Here is a 26,643-nt window from a genome sequence, read left to right on the forward strand (position 1 = left end):
AGGGGAAGGAGGCGGCTGTAATTTTCAGAACTCTGAGATCTTGACTGTCTTGTCACAGGGGCTGCCCTGAGGTCTCAGAGAGACAGTGAGACAGAGAGACAGGGAAGGAGGGGAGGAGACAGAGAGAGTGGGAGACAGAGGGAAAAGGAGAGGGAGGGAGGGAGGGAGGGACGGAGGGAGGGACGGAGGGAGGGGGAAATGCTTGCTATCTGGAGGCGTTCCAAGTGTTTGTTTAAAATTAAGTGGCGATGAAGCAGGTTAGAATGTCAAGCATTTCTCTGTCCCTTGGCCACAAAGGAAGCCGGCCACAGGCAGTGTCCTGGGCCTTGTGGACACATAGGTCTTGCCTCCTGACCTTGGGAATTGATTTCCTGCCCGAGAGAGGCTGCAGATGCACAAATGTCCCATCCTCTCACAGGTGCCCAGGGCCTGTGAGGACAGATGGGACTGTGAACACAAGCTAGTAGTCAGACACCCCTGCGCAGCTGGCCGCGTGTTCAAGCCTGGGCTTGCCCAGAAGGGGAAGGGCTGGCTGCATTCAGAGGAGAAGGGTGCCCTCTGCAGGGAGACGGGGCCCCGGAGAGGCTCCTGGCTGCCAGATGAGGGTGCCACGCAGTGCGCCAGGGCGCTACTCCCTGCACCGGACGCTCACACGTGTGCAGACGGGAAGGGGAGGGCTTTTTACTTCTCACCCGGCAAATGTCTCTCTTCCCCCCGAATGCCAATGGCTTTCCGTCTTCCTGGATTGTGACACATAATGAGAAATGCATTTATATCCCAACCAAGGGCACACACGGCGGTGTCTATGTGGAGCTGACCCAGCATTTCCTGGAACTGCTTTTAGCCTGAGAACACCGATGGGTTCTGATATTTTCTCTTCTAATCTGGGGTATTTTTTTAAAGCTGCTGGTCAGGACCCACTAAATTGACAGTGTGAAAACCATTGGTCTTACTAGAGATCTCCAAAGTGGGACGTGTACAGTTCTGTGAGTAAGGGAAGGAAATAATACAGCTTCTATTCGATTTACAATTTAGTTTTTTTTACTTAAACAGCTTTAATTTTTGATAGTGTGCGTGTTTTATATGGATATAATATAATGGCATACTAGGAAACATATGTGATATGCAGGAGGTGTGCCCAGAAAGGCTTTACTGGTGGAGGTACACAATCACTGAAAAGGTTAGAGGCCCCTGGACTGTGTCAACGGTGGTGGCCTGGCCCTGGGACCCATGGGCGAAGCTGCCACCTGCCTTCTGAATTCTGAATTCTGACAGTCATATATTTTTACTGTGCACCCTCCTGTTCCTTAGCTCCCTAAGATCTGCAACTTGTAGGGAGAAGGACCCTGTGAGGCTGTTCACATCAGTCCTCTGGTTAGAAGTGGTCCCCTGCAGGGCGAGCACAGTGGAAGGCGGGCATCTCCCGGGACTGCAGCATCTCTGTGGGAGCCAGATGCCCCCTGCCACTGCCGTCTGAGGTCTGCCACCTTCCCGGCAGAGGTGTCCCGACTTCTCACAGGAAATGGAAAATAAGTGGTCCTCCTCTTATTCCTCTCCTTGGCTGAAAAACCACCATTTTGTCTGTTTAAGTTTATGTTCAAGCAAAATAGTTGCAAGGTCCTTATACTAATCACAAGACTTCTAATAAGTGGTTCTGATTACAGGACACACCTGCTAAGGTGCTACTCACAGCTTATTGCTCATGGGCCTCTGCCGATGTTCACACCTTCTTAGCAAATGAGGGAAGTCTTCTGTTTTCTTTTTTTTTTTAAATGATTTTGAGAGAGGGAGAGAGAGAAACATCGATTTGTTGCTCCAGTTATTTATGCATTCATTGGTTGCTTCTTGTATGCCCTGGCTGGGATTGAACCCCCAATCTTGGTGTATTGGGACAACACTCTAACCAACTGAGCTGCCCAGCCAGGGGCTCTATTTTCTAATTTTCATTTATATCAGAGTCTTTCTGAAATCTCCCTGCTCATGGGCCTTCACTCTGATATGAGAGCGTGATTGCTGGCACAGGAAAGGAACATTGCCCAGTATTAAGAGGCTGAACTCAAGGAATGGGTTCATGGTAATTGGGATGAGTGCCCAGGAAGTAAGGGTTGGCCATTTTGAACAGGGGCTGGCGAGAGGGAATGCAGTGTATTTTCTGGCTGGTGGAGGGATGCCCTCACCAAGTAAGGACATGCTGATGGTGGTGGCATCGAGGTCATTTTCTGGGCTCATGGCCATGTTGCAGGTGTAAGTAGAGGACCAGAGTGCCTGTCTGATTCTCAGCGCCAACAGCAGGTCACACAGGTTACATGTGAACGCTGCTGTCATCTGCAGGAGGACAAGAGGTGGAGGCAGATTGACATAGCTGTTGCAAACTGCCCCCCAGAGCTGCTGACACCTTAGAGGCAAGTGAAACTACATGTGCCCTCCACATGTTTCCAAGGGCTGCTGGAATGACACAGTCCTCATAGGAGGCACCTGGCTGCTTCCAAGTTGGGTCTCTTTGTCTAGTCTATGAAAACAGGATGCTAAAATGAATAGCATCTCTCCCTGTTCCTACTTTAATTTTTAGACATCATTACTTTTTCAAATTGAATTTATTGGGGTGACATTAGTTAATAACATTATATAGGTTTCAGGTGTACAGTTCTATAATACATCGTCTGTATATTGTATTTTGTGTTCACTACCCCAAGCCAAGTTTCCTTTCATCACATTTATTCCCCTTTACTTTCTACCTCCCCCTAACCCCTATCCCTCTGGCATTCATCATACTGTTGTTTGTCTAGGAGGTGTTTTTTTTCCTTAATCCGTTTACCTTTTCACCCAGCCCCACTACACCATCCCCCCTGACAGCTGTCAGTCTGTTCTCTGTGTCTAAGAGTCTGTTTCTATTTTGTTTCTTTGTTTATTTTGTTTATTAGATTCTACATATAAGTGCAATCACATGGCATTTGTCTTTCTCTGACTAGCATACTTCACTTAGCATAATATTCTCCAGGTCCACCCATGCTCTCAAAAAAGATAAGATTTCCTCCTTTTTATGGCCTAGTAGTATTCCATTGTGTAAATGTATCACAGCTTTTTTATCCACTCATCTAAAATCTACTTGGGCTGCCTCCAAATCTTGGCTTTTGTAAACAATACTGCAATCAACATAGAGGTGCATATATTCTTTCAAATTAGTGTTTCAGGTTTCTTTGGGTATATTCCTAGAAGTGGAATGGCTGGGTCATAAGGCAGTTCCATTTTTAATTTTTTGAGGTATCTCCATACTGCTTTCCACAGTGACTGCACCAGTCTGCATTCCCACCAACACTGCATGAGGGTTCCCTTTTCTCCACATCCTGGCCAGCACTTACTGTTTTTTGGTTTATTGATAATAACCATCCTGACAGGTGTGAGGTGGTATCTCATTGTGGTTTTGATTTGCATCTCTGATGATTAGTGATGTTGAGCATCCTTTCATATGCCTATTGGCCATCAGTATGTCCTCTTTGAAGTGTCTATTCACGTCCTTTGCCCATTTTTAAATTGGAGTGCTTGTTTTTTTGCTGTTGAGTTTTATAAGTTCTTTATAAATTTTGGATATTAACCCCTTACTGGATATACCATTAGGGAATATGTTCTCCTAGTCAGTGGGTTGTCTTTGTTTTGTTGATGGTTACCTTGCTGTGCAAGAACTCTGTAGCTTGATGTAGTCCCATTTGTTTATTTTTCTTTTGTTTCCCTTGCTTGAAGTGATAGATCATAAAAAACTTGGCTACAAGAAATGTCTGAGACTTTACTGCCTATGTTTTCTTCTAGGATTTTTATGGTTTCAAGTCTTTACTCACTTTGAGTTTATTCTTGTGTATGGTGTTAGAAGGTGGTCTACTTTCATCATTTTGCCAGTATCAGTCCAATTTTCCCAGCACCATTTATTGAATAGACTGTCTTTACACCATTGTATGTTCCTGTCTTCTTTGTCAAATACTAATTGACCATGGAGCCATGGGTGTATTTCTGGGCTCTATTCTGTTCCATTGATCTATATGTCTGTTTTTAGGCTAATACCAGGCTGTTTTGATTACTATAGCCGTGTAGTATACTTTGATATCAGGTAGTGTGATTCCTCCCACTTTGTTCTTCTTTCTCCAGATTGCTGTGGCTATTTGGGGCCTTTTGTGATTCCTTATGAATTTTTGGATTAATTGTTCTAGTTCTGTGAAATATGCCATTGGTATTTTGATAGAAATTGTACTGAATCTATAGACTGCTTTGGGTAGTACGGACATTTTAATGATGTTAATTCTTCTTATCCATGAACACTGTATATGCTTCCACTTATTTGTATCTTCTTTTAAAAAATATATATATATTTTTTTATTGATTTCAGAGAGAGGAAGGGAGAGGGAGAGAGAGATGGAAACATCAATGATGAGAGAGTCATTGATTGGCTGCCTCCTGCACACCCCACATTGGGGATAAAGCCCACAACTTGGGCAGTGCCCTGACTGGGAATTGAACCGTAATGTCCTGGATCATAGGTCGATGCTCAGCCGCTGAGCCAGGCCAGCAGGGCTTTTCTTCAGTGTCATATAATTTTCTGTGTACTGGTCTTTTACATCCTTGGTTAAAATTATTCCTAGGTATTTTATGTTTTTTTGATACAATTGTAAATGGGATTGTTTTCTTAATGTCCCTTCCTGATATTTCATTATTGGTGTATAGAAATACAATTGATTTCTGGATATTTATTTTATATCCTGCTACTTTACTGCATTCATTTATTAGTTCTAGTAGTTTTTTTGGTGGAATCTTTAAGGTTCCCTATATATAGTATCATGTGATCTACAAATAATGACAGTTTTACTTCTTTCTTTCCAATTTGAATGACTTTTATTTCTTCTTCTTGTCTGATATCTCTGGCTAGGACTTTCAGTACTGTCTTGAATAAGAATGGTGAAAGCAGACATGCCTGTCTTGTTCTGATCTTAAGGGAAACACATGTACTTTTTGCCCATTGAACATGATGTTGCTGTGCTTTTGTCACATACGGCCTTTATTGTGTTAAGATATGTTCCTTTATTCCTATTTTGCTGACAGCTTTTATCATAAATGGGTGCTGGGTTTTATCAAATGCTTTTTCTGCATCCATTGATATGATGATGTGATTTGTTCATTTATTGTGCTCTTTAGATTCCCCATGTAAATGAAATCATATGGCATTTGCCTTTCTCTGTCTGACTTCATTAGCATAATACCCTCTAGGACTGTTCATATTGTTGCAGATGGCAAGATTCCATTCTTTTTTATGGCCGAGTAATATTCCATTGAATATATGTACCACCACTTATTTATCCATTCATCTATTGATGGACACTTGGGTTGTTTCCATATCTTTTTGAAATAGTGTTTTGATTTCTTTGGATAAATACCCAGAAATGGGAATGGTGGGTCATATGGTAGTTTTATTTTTTATTTTTTTGAGGAACCTCCATACTGTTTTCCATAGTGGCTACACAAATTTGCATTCCTGCCAGTAGTGCATGAGGGTTCCCTTTTCTCCACATCCTAACAAACACTTGTTGTTTACTGATTTATTGCTGAGAGCCATTCTGGCAGGTATGAAGTGATATCTTATTAGAGTTTCAATTTGCATTTTTCTGATGATTAGTGACATTGAGCATCTTTTCATATGTCTGTTGGCCATCTGTATGTCCTCTTTGGAGAAGTGTCTATTCAGATCTTCTTCCATTTTTTGATCATATTTTATGTGTTTTTGGTGTTAAGGTGTATGAATTCCTTATGTATTTTGGAGATTAACCACTTGTTGGATTTGTTATTGGCCAATACCCCCTTCCATTCAGTAGGTTGCCTTTTAGTTTAATTGATGGTTTCCTTTGCTGTGCAAAAACTTTTTAATTGGATGTGGTCTCATTTGGTTTTTTTGTTTGTTTATTTCCCTTACCCAAGGAGATATATCCAAAAAAATATTGCTAAGAACAACATCCAAGAGTTTATTACCTATGTTTTCTGTTAGGGGTGCCATGGTTTCTGCTCTTATAGTTAAGTCTTTAATCTGTTTTGAGGTTTGTTTTTATATGGTGTAAGGAAGTGGTTTAGCTTCATTTTTTGCATGTATCTGTCCAGTTTTCCCAGCATCATTTATTGAAGAGACTATCTTTACCCCATTGCATGTTCTCACCTCCCTTTGTCATAGATTAATTGACCATATTAGCGTAGGTTTATTTCTGGGCTATCCTTATTTGTTGATCTGTTTTTATGCCAGTACCATGCTGTTTTGATTACTGCCGCTCTGTACTATAGTTTGGTAGCAGGTAGTGTGATGCCTCTAACTTTGTGTGTCTGATTTTCCAGTCGTATTCCTTTTTTAAAAAATTTCTCCTACACACTTTCAGTTTAAGTCCTCTCAATAGAACTAGTGGCTTCTCGGTAACCATGCTCTGCACAGCCCCCCCCGGTGGCACTTTCCCAGACCACATGCCAAAATCCCATGCTGGCCTCAGAGTTCGGGAGGAGTTTCATGGCTCCTGTAAGTTGCTGTGGAGAGCCTTCTTTATTCAACCTGGTTCCCAATTCAGGTGCAGCCAGGATGCTACAGCCAACTCTAACGGACCACTTGTGGAACCAGTTAAACAATGGAAAGAAGGAACTCTTCAGTTCTTCTGACTTTTTTAGATGTTTCTATGGTTGGAGGAAAAGGGTGGCTGTGTGTGGAGGAATATCACAGCTGAGCTAATAAAGTTGGTGAGACAGAATCTTGAAAAGAGAGTCATGTCAATATAAAAAACGTTCAGACCTATAGAGAATTTTTGTGAGTTTATTTGGGCCAAACTGTCGACAATTTCCGGGAAGCAAAACCTCAAGGGATTGAGAAGATATTCCAGAGATGGCAGTTTTGCACCCTATTTTATAGATTACAATCAAAAGAGAGGATGCAAGTGGGTTATATGAATTGCATTGGTGATAAATTAGAGAGGCGGGAGAAAGCAAAGTGGGGAAGCCTCCAGGACTGGTTGAAAAGTAAAATGATAGACACACACTTCTTTTACATAGGTGGGTGCTCAGTGCAGAACAGAGCCATCTGGTTCTCCCAGTTGGAGTAGGAGGAAATGGGAAGTTATGGCTGCTCTGAACAGTCCTGATGCAGGAGCCACTGTCCCGGGCAGATGCTGGTAGCTGCAGGTGCCCTGCAACAATGGGCCCATGCGGTGTGGACATGTGCACCTAGAGAGAAGTTTTCCAACTTGGACAGTGTTGGCGGTGCCAGTTGCCAGGCCCATCCCTGAGCTGCGTGGCTTAGGCGGTGGCCAGCACTGCCAGCTCCTGGCGCTGTGCTCAGCTCCGTGTGGTACCGTGCATGCTGGACGTGCACACACCTGACCTGTTGGCGCCTGGATTTCCTGATCTTGAAAATGGAATATCCAATACTGACTTAACGGAGCAACAGTGGAACTAAGCGCGACAGTCGGGTCTGCTACTTTGGAAGAAGGGAATTCTTTTAGCCCAGCCTCAGGCATATTATTTCTGTATAATAACCTTCCAAGTGGAGACACGTTGGCGGGGAGTGTTTAGACCATATCCCGATGCCCATAAATGAGGGCCATTGTGCCCTCCTGCTCTTCTGTTTGGCACTTGGCCCTGCAGGGTGGGTGCAGAGTACTGGGGCCTGGGGGCCCACTCTGGAGAGCCCTGTGCAGAGCTGTGGGAGGGAACAGGAGCTTTAGTGCCTTCGAGGTAGGACTGTTGAGGAAGCAAGTGACTAAAAGACATAAAATAGAGCAGAGCAGCTGAGCCTGTTGGAGGAAGCATTTCAAAGTAAATAATCCTGGATTTAGATCACATGTGTGATGGCCTGGAGTAAGTTTTTCTTAACCTCCCTCTGAAAGCTGGGTATTTGTAGTGAAAATGCTGATGGCCCAGCAAGGACTGTGTGTATAGGATTTGCCTGGCCTTGCAGAAGGGAAGTGTCTGTGCTCCCACTGCTGCAATTCAGCGGAGCTTTGTCTTTTAAAAAATGTTTTAACTTATCAAGTCTCAAGCCGTGGCACACAGACCCTAGCAGTGACCCTGAATAAGAGCCTCAGTGTCTCCTGACCAATGCCAGACTCCTCTGTGTGGTGGTGTGTCCTTCCCGGCCTGGCCCCCTCTGGCTCCAGCCCACTTTCCAGCTCAAGGACATGGGTGTGACTCCTGCACAGGGTGACGGGCAGGTGCAAAGCTGACTTCAGTTTGCCTTTACCTGCCTGCAAGGACCTCCTGCCTTTGTGCATTTCCCTGCCACATTTGCTCTCTCTGCTCCCATCTGAACCCTCTGCCTCATTCCAGACTCTGCTCAGTCCATTCCCCAAGCTTGAAAATGCCCCCGCAGTGGCCTCTGTTGATTCACCCTTCTCTCAACTGGCTCTTGGGTTGTGCCTTTCCTGCAATATTAAACTCTGCACTGTTCGGTCCTTGCTTTCGCTTCCTTTGGCCCTCTCTGTGCCCCCAACCCCCACCCCACCCCGGCTTGCAGATGTGCTGTGTTCCAGCAGGGCCCTGTACCTTCCTCTTCCCTAGTCACTTAGGCAGGGGCTGGCCCTGGCAGTGAGTGCTGAAGGAGGGGTCTCTGCCTCCAGGGAGGGAGTTGCTGACCTGGAGAACCCGCCTGACCTGCCTGCCCCTCCCGCAGCCAGAGGCCTTTCCATCTGCAGTGGCCTCCATGCAGGGGAAGCTGAGCCGGCTGGAGGCAGGAAGCATGCAGGGCATTGGCTCGCCGGGCACTCCCTTGCTTCCTGACCAGCACAGCTTGGCCAAAGCAGGAAGAAGGGAGACTTATCTTTGGTGAACCTCACTGTCCCTCACCACTGGCCTTGGCGGTCCCTCCCCTGGACACTCCATGCCACAGTCCTACCCTGTAGAAGAGACTGTGGGTGTACAGTGGTGACCAAGCTGACTCCTGACCCATGCCCTAAGCAGGGGGACTGACTCCAGGGCCACTTCTGACCCCACTGTACTTGTGTGAGACTGGCTTGGGGATGGCACGTGGTGGTTGGCTCTGCCTGGACACCCTGACACTCTGGGTCTCTGGTGTTAAGACTGGCTCAGCTCTGCTAACCCCAGCCTTTGGTCTGTGGTAGGAATATCTCTGCCCCCACATCCTGGCAGGACCATGGAGGTGCTCTGCTGTGGGCACTTGGAATCCGCACTCCTCAGGACCCCTCAGGAGTGTGCTGCTCTTCCCACCCTGTGTGGCTGGGACAACATGCAGGAAAGCATCCGTCAACATGTCTGGGCTGCGGATGGCCAGCTACCTTAGACCTTGCTCTGCAGGCCTCTTGAGGAAAGGAAGACACAGCTGTGCTTCCCTCTGGTCATAGGAAACTGTGGCCAAGGCCCACATCTGGAAGTAAATTCGAGGAAAACAGGTGCTTCTTCAGAGTGGGAGGACTTTCCACCTTTGAGCCCATGGAGAAGAAATCACCTGGGACTGGGGACATCCCTGTCCACCCACAGGCTCCTGGCTGTTCTCACCTGTTCTGGGTCAGGTCAGGGAGAGCCCCAGGCTTCTCTATTGACTGCATTCAGAAAGCAGAGCTGGAACCAGAGCCAGCAGTGACCTCTCAGGGCAAGCTTTCCCCTGGGGACCACACAGTGCTCTGACCAAAGGCTAGACATTTGGGAATGTGGCGTCTGGAAGGAGAAAAGATGAGCTGGGGACAGAACCTCAGCCAGCCTTGGGAACCCATCCCGCACTCTGCCAGGCTCTGCTCGTAGCCACAGTGGGCTCTGGCTGCATGCCGGCCCCATCAGGAGGCTGGTGGAGGTGTCGCTGTGGCTGCTGCGTCCCTGCACCAGCCGGGCCTAGTCTGCAGACGGGCATGTGCCCAGCCTGCCCCACCGTGGCTCCCACGCCCTTCCTGTCAGGTGAGGAGAGAGCAGAAGCAGCGGCTAAGTTCCCAGGGCAGGTCCTAGGGGCTAACTGGCATCAACTCAGTTTCTTCTGCAACTTCTGAAAAGAGGGGAGGAAAAGAAAAAGAATAGAATTCTGCCAACATTTATCTAGCATACAGGCGTTTATGTAACCCATCTTGTGGAGCTGGTCCTGAGCTTGTTTTCACAGCACATTTTCCTGGCCGCACTGAACACGCAGAACCCGGCTCCCTCTGCGTCACTCCTTCCATCGCTGCAGGTCCCACCTCTAGGTGAACCGAGGTGGAGCCAGTGCAGCCTCAGAGGGAAGGGGCTCCCCTGGACGCCTTGGATGAAAAACTTGCTCCAGGCGGAGGAGCCGGGTGCACGCTCTGGCTCCTAGACAATGACCTGACCCTTCAGCTAACCTGAGGCCCTGCCAGACCCCGAGCAGAACAGGGCACCTCTCCTCCCAGAGCCCCGAGGCTCCAGGCACTGCCTGTGTGGCCCCCGGAGCACTGGTGCCCAGTTACCACAGGCTGTCAGGGACTTGAGCCCGTCCTGCCTTCCTTGATAAGCGCCACCAGGATCAAGCTCTCCCTGTAAAGGCGCCACTGTTTTGTGAGTAGACAGGAGAGCAGGGAAGGAGCTGTTCTCGCATCCTTGCTGAGTGGCTGGAAAACTGCAGCATTGACTCCTCCCGGACCAGGGTCACATCAGCTCGCGGTCCTGACAGCCTGAGACAGGCTGGAGAACATCCACGGCTCCTGTTCACCGGCTGCACTTTCGTGCCACCTGCAGCCACCACTGGTTAGAAAGTACCTTCTGGTCACATGCCTTGAAATCTCCTACCAGGGTGACCAGATTTGCAAGGCAGGCCAGGAACCCATTGTCATGGTGACTGTCAGGTGATGGCTGGGAGTTCCTTGCTCCTCTCTCTCCGGTCCCTCAGAAGGGGGCAGCCCAGGAAAAGATGGGGCTACATGGGGGCAGATGTGGTAGCCAGCCCCTGGGAAACAGCTGCTGTAGAACCTTTTCAATAGATGCTCAGGTGGCACTCGGCCTTCGCTGTGTTTTCTCTGCACCATTCATACCAGATGCCCTGTTAGAAGGATCGGACCAGTCTGAACACATTGTCAGTTTTAAATGTGAATGCAGGCTGGGAGATCTCAGGAAGCGGGGTGTGGCGTGTGATTGCTGTTTAATGAAGCCCCTCTCCCCTTTCTCACTTAGCTCAACGACTCTGCCAAGCAGCTTATTGAGATGGACAAGCTCTGCCCAGCTGCTGTGTCTGGCTGCCATGCCTCGTTGCCCTCTGACCCCAGTGCGGTGGCCAGTGCGGCCCCAGGTCCCACTTTAAGCAGCACAGGGGCAGTCAGTGCCTTTCAACAGCGTGTGGATGGCAAGAAGAATGCCAAGAAACGCCACTCCTTCACCGCGTTCAGCGTGACACACAGGTCCTCTCAGGCCGCCAGCCACAGGCATTCCATGGAAATTAGTGCTCCGGTTCTGATCAGCTCCAGTGACCCCCGGGCCGCAGCCAGGATCGGGGACCTGGCTCATCTGTCCTGCAGTGCTCCCGCCCAGGTAACGTCCTTGGGGCGTGCACAGGGAGGCGCTGGGCACCCTCCCTGGGTCTGGAGGCTCCATCCTCAGCTCAGAGCTCAGCATCTGTCCCCTGAACTAGCATGGAGGAGGTCAAGCAGCACCCCACTGGGGTGAATTGGGATTCCCTTCTCACTGCCTGGTCTCAGGGACCCCCAAAACTTGGTGGGTATGTCTCCTTGTCATTACCAGGCTAAATATGTGACTGGCACTCTCAGCATCCAGTGAGGTGCTTTCAACAGCCTTTGAATAGTATTATCCCATCTCAGTTTGCATTCATCTATCTGGTGGTGCCAGGATGCTTTTAGCATCTCTTTAACACTTGCCAACTCCTTTCCCTTTCAACAGAGTGAAAGGGCCAGAGCTCAGAACTGGATTGACCACATTGTTTAGTAATTTTATTATTATTCTTACAAATACCTTCTATTTCTAGACACAGCATTGGCTCTCCTTCCAAGAGTAAGATAAAGGAGGGGGAGGGAAGAAGAGAAGGGGGACCTTATTTCAATTAAGCAGCCAGCGCTGTCAGAGTATCTGGTTCACCGCTCACCACCCTCAGTGCTCACTTGTTCTAAAACGAGCAAGTGAGCCCATGGGTGCTAGCAGTCCATGGCTCTGCAGTCTGGCTCTACTAAGACAGCCCCAGAGCAGGAGGAAACGGATTTTTAAAAATTTGTGCCCACTTTGTTCCATAAGTATTAAGTGCTGCATTAGCTCCTTTTAGAGATGACTGAGACCCTGAAACCCATTTCCTGTCAGTTTGACTTGAGTGAAAGTTGTAGCCAGGACTTTAACGAAGGTCACTCAAAGGGCAAGAGGTCAAGCAGAGCAGTTTTCACCTTCGCCCTGTCCCAATTTAATTCAGTTGTTGGGAGAAGTAAGGGATGTGCTGAGCCGCCGGGAGTTAGGATGACCTGCCCTGTGCGGTTTCTCACGGGCCCCAGAGTGCTGCCTGTGGTCAGGCTGCCCCAGAGACCAGCCCCTGGCTCTGCCCCTGCTCCCGCACTGCCTTCCTGGTTAAGTGCCGCTTTGCTGGCCTCATGCATCACACTGGGATGCCATCCCCTGGATGGCCCAGGGACTTACCAGGGCTGCAGGGGATGCTGAACCACAGGTCCTGCATGGCCACAGTGCCTCACTGATCCTACTCACCACCAGGCTGGACTTGCTCTGGGAGGGGGACCTAGTTTCAGGGCTCTGTGCTTGGGGTCAGAGGTGGGCTCTGTGGTCACACATCTGGAAGAACCCAGCACTATTGCAGGCATGCCTTCATCCACAGGCAGAGGCCCCCACATGCCAGGCTGGCATTGTGGGGACGGGCTCTGGGCTGGCAGAACAGGAGCACCCAGGCTCCTCAGTGCCGAGGGACATGGAGCGATGCCAGCTCCAGCAAGTGTCCAGCCAGCCCCTGTCATCCCCAGGCCTCTCAAGACTTGGTGTGTCCATCCAGGTTGTGACACAGAATGTCTTCACTGGTAGGATGAATTTTTGGCCCCTGCGAGATGACAAGGCTGGTCACCTAGAACCCAGACCAGCTCTCTCTGCTCTTGGTCAGCCCTTGCCTGCTCACCCACGACTTCCCCGGCCACGAGGGGCAGAGGTTTTGTGAAACCTGGGTCATAGGTTCTAGCAAGTTTTCTCTGGAGCATAAGGGTGGCTGTTGTCATTGATAACTATTGAACTCTCACTGAACATTGCACAGTATTAGGTAGAAAGTTCTGAGCAGCTGGCTTCTCTGCCCTGGAAGAGCTGCCTGCTGGGGTGGAGAGAGATCAGCTGGACAGGCCGCCCTGTGTGCCTGCTCCCAGCCAGGGGGCGTGCGAGGCAGACTCCACCTGTAAGACCCTTGTGTGCCAGCGACTGCAGATCAGAAAGGGCCGCCCAACATGAGATGGTCCTGCAGCCATTTAACTGGCTTGATTCTGAAACCCTGTGGAGGAACGTGAACCAAATAAAAGCAAATACACTCTTACTTGGGCCACACACACAGAGCATCGGCGCGGCTGAGTCATGCTGGTGAGCTGCCTGGACAAGGAAGCCCCTCGGTGACCGAGCTAGGGCTCCTCAACATCACTGATTCTCCTGGCTCTCCTTTGTGTTCCTTTAAAATGGAAAGGATGTATGGAGGTGTGGTTTCTATAGAAATGGCCCTAAAATATGGTCGCTGTGACGGAATGCTCAGGGTCCTAGCAGCAGCCTCTGCTGCTCTCCCTCCCCTGCCAGGGCTTCCTCCAGGGACACAGCTCACCCAGGGAGGACCAGTAGCTTTCATTCTTTTCATTCACAGATGAACAAGCTGGAGCCCGGTGGTGTGAGTAACAGCTCAGGGCCTGCTCATCCCTCCTGCCCCTGGCTCCCGTCAGGAGTGGTCTGGACGAGTCCACTGTACCTTACTTTTTTGTAAAATGTTCAGGGCTGACGTCAAGCCAGAGAAGAGGAAGCAGGAGAATGCCTGCCAGCCCCTGCAGAGAGCGCTGGCACTCCGGGAAAGCCAGCCTGGGACCTGGCACAGGGCAGTGGAGGGCAGAGGCCCCTGCTCACTAGCTGTGCCACCTGGAGAGGTGCTAAACCTCTCTGAGCCTGTAGAGTTGCCATTGAGAGCCAGGTCCAACACTGCCCTTGCACCTCATGACCAGAAAAGCTGTCCACTCTCTTCTGGAGCCTCTGTGTCCTTGTCTGTTAAATGGGCATTTGTGGTGCCTCCTGGCTGGCTTGCTGTTAAATGGAGCAGTCTCAGTGCCTCCTGACTGGCTTGCTGTCAGGGTGGAATGAACAGACACAGGCGGCCTCCTCAGGTGAGCATGTCAATGTTGTCTGTAGTGGTTCTTTCTGCTGCTCAGAGAATCAGGGAACAAGTCGTGAGCCCCAAGGGTACCTCGTGAGCCAGGGTACCTCGTCTGTCCAGCCATCTCTCTCTGTTCCAAGTGCCTCTCTCTGCTGTTGTGCAAGCTGAAGGTTCTGGAAGGCTGGTGGTGGGTCAGGGGCGGGTGGGCCGGGATTGCCTGTAGCCATAGATCTGTCACAGGAGCCTGGGCTCAGCTAGCCTCCCCATGGGCCTATGTCTGCTCCTGACTATCAGCGCTTACTGGTCTGTCCCAGTGACAGGCTGTGTAGTGTGGTGCCCCAGCCTCCTGCATCTACCTCCAGAGAATTCGGAGGCCCCATCCGGAATGCACTGCACACCGTTATCACCTGGAGGACAGAACAGCCTCAACCACCTGGTGCCCCCAGCACAGCCCTGCCTGCTCATGTGCCTCTGACAGTGGGGGCACTGACGCTGCTCCATTTAACAGAGGAGAGAACTGAGGCTTTAGGAGAGGAGATTGGGCAGTGTTTCTGGGTCACTGACATGATTGGTCTGTGGTGTGGCCTGGGCCTAGGGACTTTAGAGCCCCTCCCACCCCGTGAGTGATGCAGCCAGATGGAGACTAGCCCTTCTCTCTTGCTCCAGGCTGTGCCACAGGTCCTGATTGAACCCAGGCTAAAGTCCATGAAAATGGTCCCATGTTGTGATGTACCCAGGACTGAGGGGTTCTCCGGGGCCCAAGACTTCAGCGCACACACCAGACAGTCCTGGGCCCAGCAGGACCCAGAGCATCTCCGCTCTTCACTGGGCTCCAAAGGGAGGTGGCTGAGGATTTCCCAGAAATGTGACATGGTTCTCTCCAGGTAGGGTCCATGCTTGGTACCAGAGACCCCAAATCAGGGAAATGTGAGGCTGGGGCTGTCATCCGGCTACCTAGACTCCTCTGTGGTGTGGGGCACACCACCAGGGAGGCCTTTCAAACTTCCAGATCCCAGGGGCTACCCCATCAGTGAAACCGAGTAGAGAGGGAGGGAGGGTGTGATGTATTACCAGGCCTGTGTGCAGGGATCCTGGGTGACAGACAGCAGCAGGGCCAGGAGCTGGGCTGGGCTCCCAGTCCAGCCAGGTCCAGGTGTGTTCCATGGGCCTCATTCTGATGCCCAGGCCAGAGGGGCACTGGTTCCCAGACTTAGGGAGTTTGCCTCATTCCTCGAGGCCCAGACCTGGGACCAGATGCTGTCCCAGCAGTAGACAGGGGGCCTGCACTCTTGAAGCAGGAGGGGGAGAGAGGGGAGGGAGGAGGGAGGGAGCCCTGCTAAAGGGCGATTGTCAGAGCTCTCCAGCTGGTGCTGCCGCCAGGACACCGTGCAAAACATGGCCTGTGGGACTGTTTTCATACAACTCTTGCACCAAGAATGATTTTTTATGTTTTAAGGGTTGTTTTAAAAAAGGTGGGGGATTGGGACAAGAAAGCATGGGTAGGAGAAGGAAAGGAAGAAATTAAAGAAGAAAAGGAAAGGAAGGTGCAATGAAACACAGAGCCTACATATCGATTCTCTGGCCCTTTACAAGAAGGGCTTGAGGCTGAAGCTGTGGAGAAGCCATGGTGGAAAATAAAGGAGCAAAGTGGCAACTGTGTGAGGTCAGCTGAGGGGCCGGTGGGGAGCAGGGGTCCCACAGCAGAAACGGAAGAGCGCTCTGCTTGGGGCCTGAGACTGAAAGGTGCCTGGAGCTTGTCTGTAGGGGTGACGGGAGGCTGGAAAGTGTGGGAGAGTCTGGAATGTGTGCTCCCCTCTCCTTTGGGTGTATACTGTGCAATGCAGCCCAAGTCCCAGCAAGGCCTCTGTGCACCAAATAGACATCTGGGAAAACCCTACAGGCTCTAGGCTCCGGGTCCCAGTGCTCTGTCCTGAGAGCCAGGGGCACAGGGAAGCAGGGGACAGAAGGAAGGTGGCGAGTGCTGCCTCAGCCTGGGTGCAGCTGTCCCTTCCGAGAGGGTGCCATGGGCACGGAGCTGTCCCGTCCCCCTCAGCATTGCCTTCTCCCCGCACTGCTGCTGGGGGCCCCGTTGCATTCTTCCCTCTGCCACTAACGCTTCCACTTTCTCACGTTGGACATGCTTCACTCTGCAGTCCGACTCTACTTCCACCCCTGCTCCCAAAATCCAGCTGGCCAAGGTCCCCCCGGTGCCCAGGCCCGGCGTCCTTGCTCCGTTCTCCCGCTCCGTGACGGCTCATCAGCCTGGGCACTGAGGACAGGGCTTCCTCCCTGAGCCCCCTGCCCTTGCTTCCAAAACCCTCCTCTCCTGGTGCTGAGCACGTGCCTTGTCCCTTTCCCAGATCCTCTTCCTGTGACCCTCAGGAACATCAGTGCCGCCTTCCCCTCCTTCGCACTCTCCCATGGGGTTCTCTTCCAACAAGCTGCTGAACCCTAAACAGTCTTAATTCTGCCCTTTAAGGCCTTTCCTAAACTGTAGGTTTTTTACTGCCTGGTCGCGTCACCTGGAGAGGCACCTCAGTTTCAGTATGTCAGAGAATAGCTACTGTCCTCTTTCCTCAAACCTGCCTCCCCTTCTTTATTCTGTTTTCTCACAAATTCCTGAACCTAAAACCCTGCAAGTTCCGAACTCTACTCTCCCAGGCACCTCTGCCATCCAGTCGGGTCTGGGCCCTAATTCCAAAGCTGTTCTGTGATTGTAATTGTCAGGATGGAAGTCATGTGCTGTAATGATCGATCCCAGACCCCAGTGTGGCTGGACATAGTGAACATCCGTCCTGTGCTTGTGAAGTGGGTCCGGTGGCCCTCCTGAGTGACGTGCTCCAGCAGGGACTGGCACCCCACCTGCTTCCTTTTGTAGCTGTGCCATCTTCAGCATGTGGCCTCCAACTCAATGGGGGCACAGAGGGGGCATTTAACTCTCTCAGCTTAGAGATGATACCGTCTCCTCTTCTCTGATCAGCCAGAACTGGTCACCTGGCCCCAGCGTAACTGTCAGCACCCTGGGCCCTGTGGAGCACACGTGCAGATCATAGCCAGGTGTCCCTTCTTGGGTGGCACCTGCCCTGCCTTGTTCAGGCTTCTCTCTGTCCTCACTGAGGTGGCACCAACTGACTCCCTCCTAACTCCCTGCTTCTGGGGTCCCCTCATGAATCCGCCTGAATGAGGTTTATGCACCCATCAATGCTTCTGAAGATGCCCCGCCGCCTTAGGATAAACTCCAAGCTCCTTAGCTTGGCTTGCAGAGGCCTCCAGAGTTAGCCCCAGCTTGTCTTTGCAGCCTTCCCACCATCCCTGTCTCCTTCCATGCCGCCTGCACAGACCCACTCGCTGTCTGTGTCCCCACACTCTGGCTCTGGCTCTGGCTCACCCTCACCAAGACTGTGGCATCTAATCCTTTGTCCAGACTGTTCCTGCTCCCTGCTCCCTCTCCTCCCTCCCCCGCCCACTGTGCAGCACAGGGAAGACCATCCTGCCTGCAAACGCCTGCTCCCCTTCCAGCCATCTGAAATGTTCGCTTCCCTCTGTGGCCTTTGTGGCTCCAGGTCATTTTCCATCAATCACATTAACTCCTCCATTATCTCTGTGCCTGCAGGACTTTCTCCATACATTTTTCATGGAATGTGGTGCTTTCATCATTATGTATGTGGTTATGCCCCTGAGACTTCAAGGTCCTTCAGGACCTGGGTGTCCTGGCTCTCAGTGGAGTTCATACCTATTCAGTTTCTCCTCGGGTGGGCATAGGACTGTGCCTGCCTCACTGAGAATCAAACAGTCTTATACATGAAACCACATGATTTCAGAAATGCCACATGGCTCACTCACCATCACTAGCTCCCTGAGGTCTCGGGGTCCGAGCTGATGGCTACCGAGGGGCACAGCTGCTAGGTGACCAGCTGAGAGGCTCCCAGGAGTGTGGCTCCCAGCTGAGCCTCAGGTGGCCCACCCTGCTCATATTTGCACCTTATGAGTGATTTCTTCCTGCCATTTGGAGAGGTCAGAGGGTCAGCTCAGTACCTCATGAATAATGGAGCAGCACCCACATGTCACTTTTTTGCAGGGGGAGGGACGATTATTGGAAGAGAGGAGAGGGAAAGAGGCTATTTAAACTGACTGCAGTTTTAAAAATCCGATTATTTGTTTATAATAGTCACTGGATCAAATTAGGAAATGATTACTTATATTTTAGAGTAGTTCCACCATAAATAAGAAACCAAACAGGTGACTAAAGTCATCACCAAACTGCCTGAGGAACCTTGGTAGGTGCATGTAGCTCTGGAACACCCTGTGTCGGTCAGTGTGGGCCAGGTTATGCTGTGATAACAAGTAGCCCCAAGCCCTCAGAGGCTTGCTTCTCACTTGTTCTGCATGTCTATCGTGGGCAGCTGAGGGCCTGCTCCACAGTGCCCTCTCCCAGGATATCAGCACACCTTCAGGCCAAGTCTGTCCCATTACCTCTTTTGGTAAATAAAGTTTTATTGGAACACAGCTGCACCTGTTCATTTATACATTGTCTGTAGCTGTTTTTAGGCCCCAACAGAGGAGCTGCTTAGTTGTAACAGAGATCATATGCCCCACAGAGCCTAAAATATTCTATTTTCTGGCCTTGTACAGAGAATACTTGCTGACCTCAGGTGCAGAGAGGTGGGAAATGTGGCAACTAGTAATGGCTCCTAAAGGCTTCTGCATGCAGGTGGCCTATGTCACTCCTACTCATTCCATACACCACAGCAAGTCCCCCAGCCCTGCTCCAGCAGGTGCCCATGAGGAGGAGAACCTGAATGTTGGTGAGCAACCCCCTGTAGCACCGTTTCCCCAGAGTCTCTCTGTCCAGATTTTCACTCCTTCACACGGAGGCCCAAAACTGGAAGAGGTGAATCGCTGTCCACAGGCAGCGGCTATAGAAGAGCCGACATTTGAAGACTGAGGCTCGAGTTTCCGTGCCAGTTGCCCTGGACTCACTGTGCGGGGAACGCGGGTTCTGTGGAATCTGGGATCAAGCGCCTGCATTTGAGAAAGGCTCCCCACAGGCTCAGGGCACTGCCCGTGAAGTGACTGGGCCAGGAACAGACTCTGTCCCAGCCCTTGGGAGGTTCTTGGCTTCAGAGCCCAATGGCTTACAAATCAAGACTAGGAAAGTGCCCTTTAAAATCAATGGGAGGGGAAGTGTTTGAAATTCAGCGGGGAAAGTATCAAAGGAGAAAGCTTCTCCATGGCTTCCCTGTGTCTGAGAAGTAGGTGAGGAGAGCTCTGCCTGCGAGCTCCCAGGGTGTGGTTAGGATGCTCGCCCCTGCCGCTGGGGAGCCTGTCCCAGGTGTGGGGCGCAGTGTCTGCCTCAGTGCTGCGGTTTGCCCTGACCCGTCTGCAGGAGGGCGTGCGGGGAACTGCTGAGGGACTGACAGGCCGCTGCTCATCTGCCCTGCAGCCCGCAGACTGCTGCTTAGTACAGAACCAGCGCTTGCTTTTGGCACTTTGAGAAAGTTACAAATTTCATGCCATGTCTTATTAGGAGGAGAAAAGAGACAAGTGAACGTGGGGTGAATAAAAACATCTCATCCTGCAGACCTTGTGCAGGAGACTTTTCTTTGGCAAATCTGGGAGTTGCTGAGCCCCCGTGACTCAGCAGCCTGCCTCTAAGGTGAGGACAGAGAGTTCTGGCTGCCTGTGGCCTGGCTCTGCTTTGATTGGCGGCCAGGCTTTTTGTTCATAGTGTTAGGTGTGAGCTGTGTTTCTTTTGCTGCTCTGACAAGACAGGAACCACGTCCACAGGTTTCTGCCATCACTGGCAGACGGCAGTGAATTTGTGGGTGATGCTGAGTGTAGGTGATGCTGAGGAGGCTGTATGGGGCCAAATTTGATCTTCGGGCGAGTCTATGCACTCCTAAGCCAAGCACAGGCCTCCACAAATATGTCTTTGATTAATGAAAAACAGACCACTGCTCATTTGAGTGAGGGGCCTGTTTGCACAACCCTGGGGGCAGCAGCCCAGGTGCTCCAGCGTCAGGACTGTGAGCAACTGTGGAGAGCTCGCCGGAGGAGAGTGGGCAGTGGGCAGCGTGCAGACTGAGCTCAGGCCTCCTCGCTGCCTTCTTCTTAGGTGGCTGGCCAGCTTTCCCAAGGCCTGAAGGAAGAGCCGTGCAGGTTAAGTCGGCACGAAGTACAGCCCCCCTGTCCTGGGACAAGCCGTCTGGTCAGGCTCCTCGGCCTCTGCCCTCCAGCACCACAGGCCCTTCCCATCCTCACCCTGGCGATCCCCCCAGGCCCTCTGCCCCGCCAGCTGTTTGCTGTTCTTTTGGAGCCAAGCAGAGACTCAGGCCCCCCAGTGTTTTGTGGTTTTCTTTGGAAACGAGTTCTGAGACTCTGACTTGCACTGTGTATGGAGTGGCCGTGAGGAGGAAAGTAGGCTTATTTAACTGCCCTCTGGGGTGATGACAGTGCTTTCTGAACTCATATTAAAGTTGACTGAGAAGATGTTTCTTCTTAGGGTCTCAGTCTGCCACTGTGTCAAGGAAAGCAAGTTGAAGCCCCCTTTCAGCTCGCCAACCCACAGACCCCCTATTCCTTCGTATTGATCCTGATAGGAAAAGAAAATGGCCTGGTTCCCAGCTACTGCTCAGGGGCTGCATTAAAACACAGCAGCAAGGTCTTCAGCTTCTGGTAACAGCCTGACAGCTTAGAATCAGGGTCCGAGGCCACAGCACTGCAGCCAGACCACTGAGGCCAGCATATTCCGAGGAGGCATGCAGGTCGCTGTAAGAAATGATGGCCGGATTCTCACTTACTACCTGGACCAGGGCTGTGTGAACCCTGCAATCTCATTGTCTGCCTTTCATTGGTGGGAAAAGGAGGCCTGGAGGTGAGCAGCTGCCCAGTCCACGGATCAAGGAGCCTCCTGTCCTGCGCCTATGCTTGCAGGGCAGTGGGAGGCACCAGGGAGCAGCATTACTCGGCTCCCACCCTGGCTTTTCCTCTGCTTGCTGGCACCATGGGAGTTTAATTTTATGAAGGCATCACCTCTGACCCGTAGCCTGAACAGCTGACCCCTTTTGCATGTTTAGTTTGTGTTAAATGCTTGTAGGCTGATTTTTCACATTTGGCCCAATGGGATTGCTGGAGTTGTCCATTCTATGGGGTCAGTAGCTCTGAGGACCAAGGCTCCAGCATCCCCGAGCTACTGGCTAGTGTCCCCAGGTCAGGGAGTGCTCACCTGCCTGGGATGAACCCCAGCGTGGGTCTGTTATAGGGTCATCTGAGAAAAGAAGGTGATGAGAACCTGCCTATCACAGGCAAAAACCTTCCTGTGCTGGACCAGAGGCACAACTTTGTCCACCTGGGCTGGGCTGGGCTGGGCTGGGCTGGGCTGGGCTGGGCTGGGCTGGGCTGGGCTGGGCTGGGCTGGACTTTGAGCAGAGGGATCTCAGAGACAGCTCAGGGATCTCAGGAAAATATCTGCTTTGAGTCTACATTCCCGATTATTTTTATCCAAAAGCAGCTAGAGCCCCTTCCCCTTCCTCATTTTTATCCCTGCCTGATTTGCCTCACTCCTACCAGAGTGTCATCAATCCCTTAAGGCCCAGAATCACTTCAAATTAAGCCTTTAAACATTAAAGCAGTGTCAGTGGTGTGGTTCTTAGGAATGAACGGGCTCCAGGGGACCCAGGGCTCAGGAGGCCCTGTCCAGCTTGATCAGAGCTGGAGGGTAAGGGACTCAGGAAGCTGTTGCATTGCCTTCGTCTGAAAACAAGATTTTTCTTGTCCGGTGTGACCTCAGGGTGTTTCATTCAGGGGGAAGGGCCTCCAGGCAGTGAGATGCTGATTTAGGAGCCTGTGGCTGCATTGTGCTTTCAAATTTCTAATCAAAATCACTTAAAGGAGAGTTGTGTTTTGTTCTGAGACACCTGCCCAGAGTTAGCAGGGCCCTGCTGCCTCTCAGAAGGCCCCAGGATCCATCCGTTGCCTTCTGCTCAGTTGTCACTGGGGATACCCCTCCACTCATCGCCTCATATGGGTAATGACAGAAATGGACACCTGACTCACAGGAGGGTGGATAGGAACCCTGTCTACTTCAGGAAGTCACACTCTGTTTTCCCTTTGGGCTTTGCACTACCCTGCACAGGGGCAAGACAGGACCACACGCTCAGCCTGGCATCAGTTCTAGATACTGTCCATCTTCACCTTCAGGAAAAAAATGTTTTCACAAGTGTGACCTCTCTCTACCCCTCCATTCCAGCTTTAAATAATAGTCTGCTGTGAAATCCCACATATTTGCTTTGTAGTATTTGTCCTATAAAGTGTCAGCTGAGGGCCAGGTTTCCAGCTAAGCTGCCAGAATGCCCCGCCCCGTGCTTTCTATAGGTGCAACCCTGTCATCCTGTGCTTGGGCAGCCCCTCTCCCACCCTAGTCCGGCCTGGCCCTCCTGACACCCTGCCATGGGGAGTGTTGTGCATTCGGCTCACACAGTGGAGTTGGCAGATGCTGGCAAAGATAAATTCTTGAGCTTTAGTGTCGAATGCTCCAGCCAGTCCACAGTCAGCCGGTCTCTTCCTCTGCCCGACAGATGAGGGTCAGTCTCCCCTGACTGCCCTGGCCACAGGCGTTATTGCCTCCTACTGAGTATGACTTGAGTGGCTGGAGAACACTGGGAGGTGGAGGCCCCACACAAGGCCTTCTGGTCACAGCAAGATGCAGAGCAGTCCCTGGTGCTCTGCGTGTGCTGAGCTGGTTTGGGTTGGGTGGGCTGTTTCAGGGGAGTTATTTGGACAGGTCATGGGTTTGAGGTTCACATGAGCCAGTCATCTTGTGTATCTGCTCTGTTTGGTGCCCAGATAACTGCCACTGCCTGCATGCTGCCAACAGTCACCTAGACTTGGTCAACAGAGTGGCCGATCCTCAGGGTCACGCATGGTCTTCTCCTGCCGCCCCTGGCATCCCCACAAAGATGGCACATGTGGGATCTAGGAACACAGGGATCACTACCAACCAGAGCTTGATCTTGAAACAGGTCTCAAATCACTTACCCTTCTTCTTTTTATTACTTTGACAATGTATCAGAAAACCATTCTTGCTTGTTGGTATTAAAATGATGAAAAATTTGAACACAGATTTAAGAAAAATTATCCACAATCCTAACTCCCTTCAGTACCAATGTTTGGTATATATCATTTTGTATATAAATTTCCAGACCTTTTTCCCAGGGAGAGACATGATCTGTTACAGAAGCGAGGTAACCATACGTGCCCAATTCTCTAGCCGCCTTTCCGCTTGGCACTTCACACAGCCCCCCCGGCTCTCGGTGACTTCCCTTCAGGGCCGCGCTGTGCATGGCACCATCTGCCATCGAACCTTCTGTCGTGGGGCATCGGGCTGCTCCAGGCTTTCCATGTTATAAATAGTATTGCGGTGGGATCCTCATCTGAACCTTCACGACTGCCTTGTTCGCTTATTTTAGGTTCATTGTTAACAAGAATTGCCAGCCCCCGTGAGTGTGCGGTACGTGTCTGCCCTCCTCCCCCCGAATCGAAGGCTCCTCTGCCTTCCTCTTGCCTGACTTTCCGCAGCATTCAGCGTGGTTGACAACTGCTTCCCTTGGAAACTGCTGCTCCCGTGGACCCAGAGACACTACTTGCTCTTTTTCTGTCCCCTTTGCCGGTTCCTCGGCGGGGTTGGTGGTCCACAGGCCGTCTCAGGATGTCCTCTCTCCTTGCGCCACACTCTCCCTCAGGCCATTTCACCCGCCTCCCACCCTGGCTTCACAACAGCCAGCATTTGTTGAGGGCTTAAATTAAACTATCTCATTTAACATTCCAACTAACATAGAAGGTGGGAGCATTTATGACCCCATTTTCTCATTTCTCGGGCATATCCATCTGTCCTTTATTAATTTTCAAAATTTTGGGAACCATTGATTCACATATTTGGCCTGGTTTTTCACCTTTTTTAGGTGGGAGGGTAAATTCAGTCCCTGTTGCCACACTGTAGTTGCGAGAAGTCCCCAACTCCTGTCTTAAACGTGAGCCGCTGAGGCTCCGTGCCATTGCTTGTCCAAGGTCACACAGACACAGGCTCGCACACTTGAGCACCAAGGACCTAACTGTTAGGCTGCACTGCTGTGTAGACAGGCTATATGCTAACGATCCCCATGTCTACACCTCCAGGCCAGTCCCCTCGGCTCAGCTGGTTGGCATGACCACTGCCCTCATTGTCACCGTCTCCAGGCATGTCAGTCTCAACATGTCCAACCCTGATGCCTCCCCCAGACCTCATGCTCCCCATCTCCTCAAATGGCATCTCCACCTGGCCAGCTGCTAAGGAGAAACGGCTCCTTCTCCTCCCTCGTGCCCTTCAGCTCACGACCCCCCTAGTCCTGCTGGTGGAGGAGGTAGCATCGGGCTCCCAAATGCACCCCGTCCTGATCCCAGAAGATGCGAATGTGCCACTTTACTTGGCAAAAGAGGCAAGGAACCCGAGCTGGGGAGATTGTTCTGGATTGCCCAGTGGTCCCAGTGTAATCACAGGGTCTTTATAAGAGGGAGGCGAGAGATTAAGAGTCAGAGGGAAGATGAGATGATGGAAGCAAAGGCCAAAGAGAGATCTGAAGGTGGTGCATTGCCGGCTTTCAATATGGAGGCAGAGGCCACAAGCCAAGGAACGGAGGTGCAGATAGAGCTTTACGAGGCCAAGCATGGATTTTGCCCCAGGACCTCCAGAAGGAGCACAGCCCTGCCAACACCTAGCTTTGGGATGTCTGGCTTTCAGAACTGTCAGTATATCTGTATTGTTTCGAGTCGCTAAGTTTGTCATAATCTGTTGCAGCAGCTGTGAGAAACTCACAGACGGCCTGATGAGTAGGCACATGGCCCCCAGTCTCAGATGGCCCGAGTCCAGGCCCAGCCACGGCCATGCACTGGCTCTGTGAATGTGAGCCACTCACCTAACTTTCCGTCCGCTCTCCCTCTCCATCCCCACGCCCCTGAGCCAGACCTGACCTTCCTCAGTGCTTCCTCTGTAAGTGCTGGGTCTGGTCCTACCTCTGTCTTTCTCCTACCAGCCTTCCAGGGCATCTCTGCCCTCAAGGGGAAGACCAGACCCTCCCAGAAGGCCTCTCATGGGCTGGCTCTTCACCACTCTGAGCACTTTCCCTCATCACTCATTCTAACTTTCTTTCAGTTTCTTCAAAGTTGCTGAGCTTGCCTTTGCCAGCCCTTGCTGGGCAAACTACTCTGCTCCTCCTTCACCTATCCCGACCCTCACCACCTCACCCAACAGCCCACCCCCTGCTCACCAAAGCCCTCCCTGGCCATGCCCTCAGGTGAGGCCCCTGTTGTGTATTCCTGTGGCCCTGCCCTTACTCAGACACCCCTGTCTATAATGACATGAGTAATGCTTGTCCTCCCCCCGTGCAAGCCCCACACTGGGCCCAGAGGCTGTGTCTGTGCCCCTGCCAGTCCTGACAGGTGGTCAGCAGACATCGGTGAGGACCTAGAACATGCCTCATGCAGGCAGACAGCCCTGTAGCTCAATTGACTGGCACACTGCCTTCTTTCTTGTGTGGAGGCCGAGGGGGGCATTTCTTATCCGCTCACTGACCAGGTCTGACCTTGCTCAGGTGATGAGCAGCACACTGGGTGCTCTCGGACCTCTGCTGCCACCTCCAGCTTGGCACCACCTGCGCAAGCCTGAGTGAGTGAGTGAAGGAACCTGACGTCCTGCCCACACCTTCTCCAGGGACCATCCAAGGAGAGAGAGCTGTGGGAAAACCAGCACTAGGGCTGCTTGCCCATACCCCAGGGGAGCAAGGGTCTGGAACCAGGTGCCCACCCCTACCTGCAGCCTGTGGAAGATGGTCCCTGGCTGGTTGTGGTGAACTCCACCAGCTACCACCTCGAAGGAAAACAATCCCAAGCTTTGGTGGTGAATGCCTGCTGGTCTCTGTCTCCCCTCTTAGGTTTGGCAGGTGTGATGAACAGACAGAAATCCCCCAAATCTATCAGCAGAAGGAATGTCCCCAGCTTTTAGCCCAGTTCCCACACAGCACTCCAGGAAACGGCATCTGTGCACCAGCCATGGGATGAGATTGGTGAGGGGGCTGCTTTGGGAAAGCAGACTTCCTCTCACAGGTGTCGGATTGGGTGGGAGGTCCTTAGAGACTCTGAGGGATCTTGGAGAAATGAGGGAAGTTACACTTCTGTGTTGCATGTTCCCGTTCTGCCAGGTACTTCGTTGTTTAAAAAAGAAGAAATAGCATTTCTAACTTCTTAGAGGTCGTGACTGAGCTGTGGTGTCCGGCACCTTTCAGGGTCCCTGGTGGAGGAGGGAGATAGACCACCGGGGAGGGGCTGGG

General features: G+C 51.4%; 1 protein-coding gene across 1 annotated transcript in view; it reads left to right on the plus strand.

The window, feature by feature from the left end:
• SH3RF3 (SH3 domain containing ring finger 3) overlaps positions 1-26,643 on the plus strand; it is a 287,998-nt gene that overhangs the window by 215,505 nt on the left and 45,850 nt on the right. Inside the window, exon 4 of the mRNA XM_016201846.2 lies at positions 11,128-11,481. Coding sequence (XP_016057332.2) covers positions 11,128-11,481 — 354 coding nt within the window. The remainder of the gene's footprint in view (positions 1-11,127; positions 11,482-26,643) is intronic.

Source organism: Miniopterus natalensis, chromosome 9, assembly GCF_054644295.1.
Source record: "Miniopterus natalensis isolate mMinNat1 chromosome 9, mMinNat1.hap1, whole genome shotgun sequence".
Taxonomy (NCBI): domain Eukaryota; kingdom Metazoa; phylum Chordata; class Mammalia; order Chiroptera; family Miniopteridae; genus Miniopterus; species Miniopterus natalensis.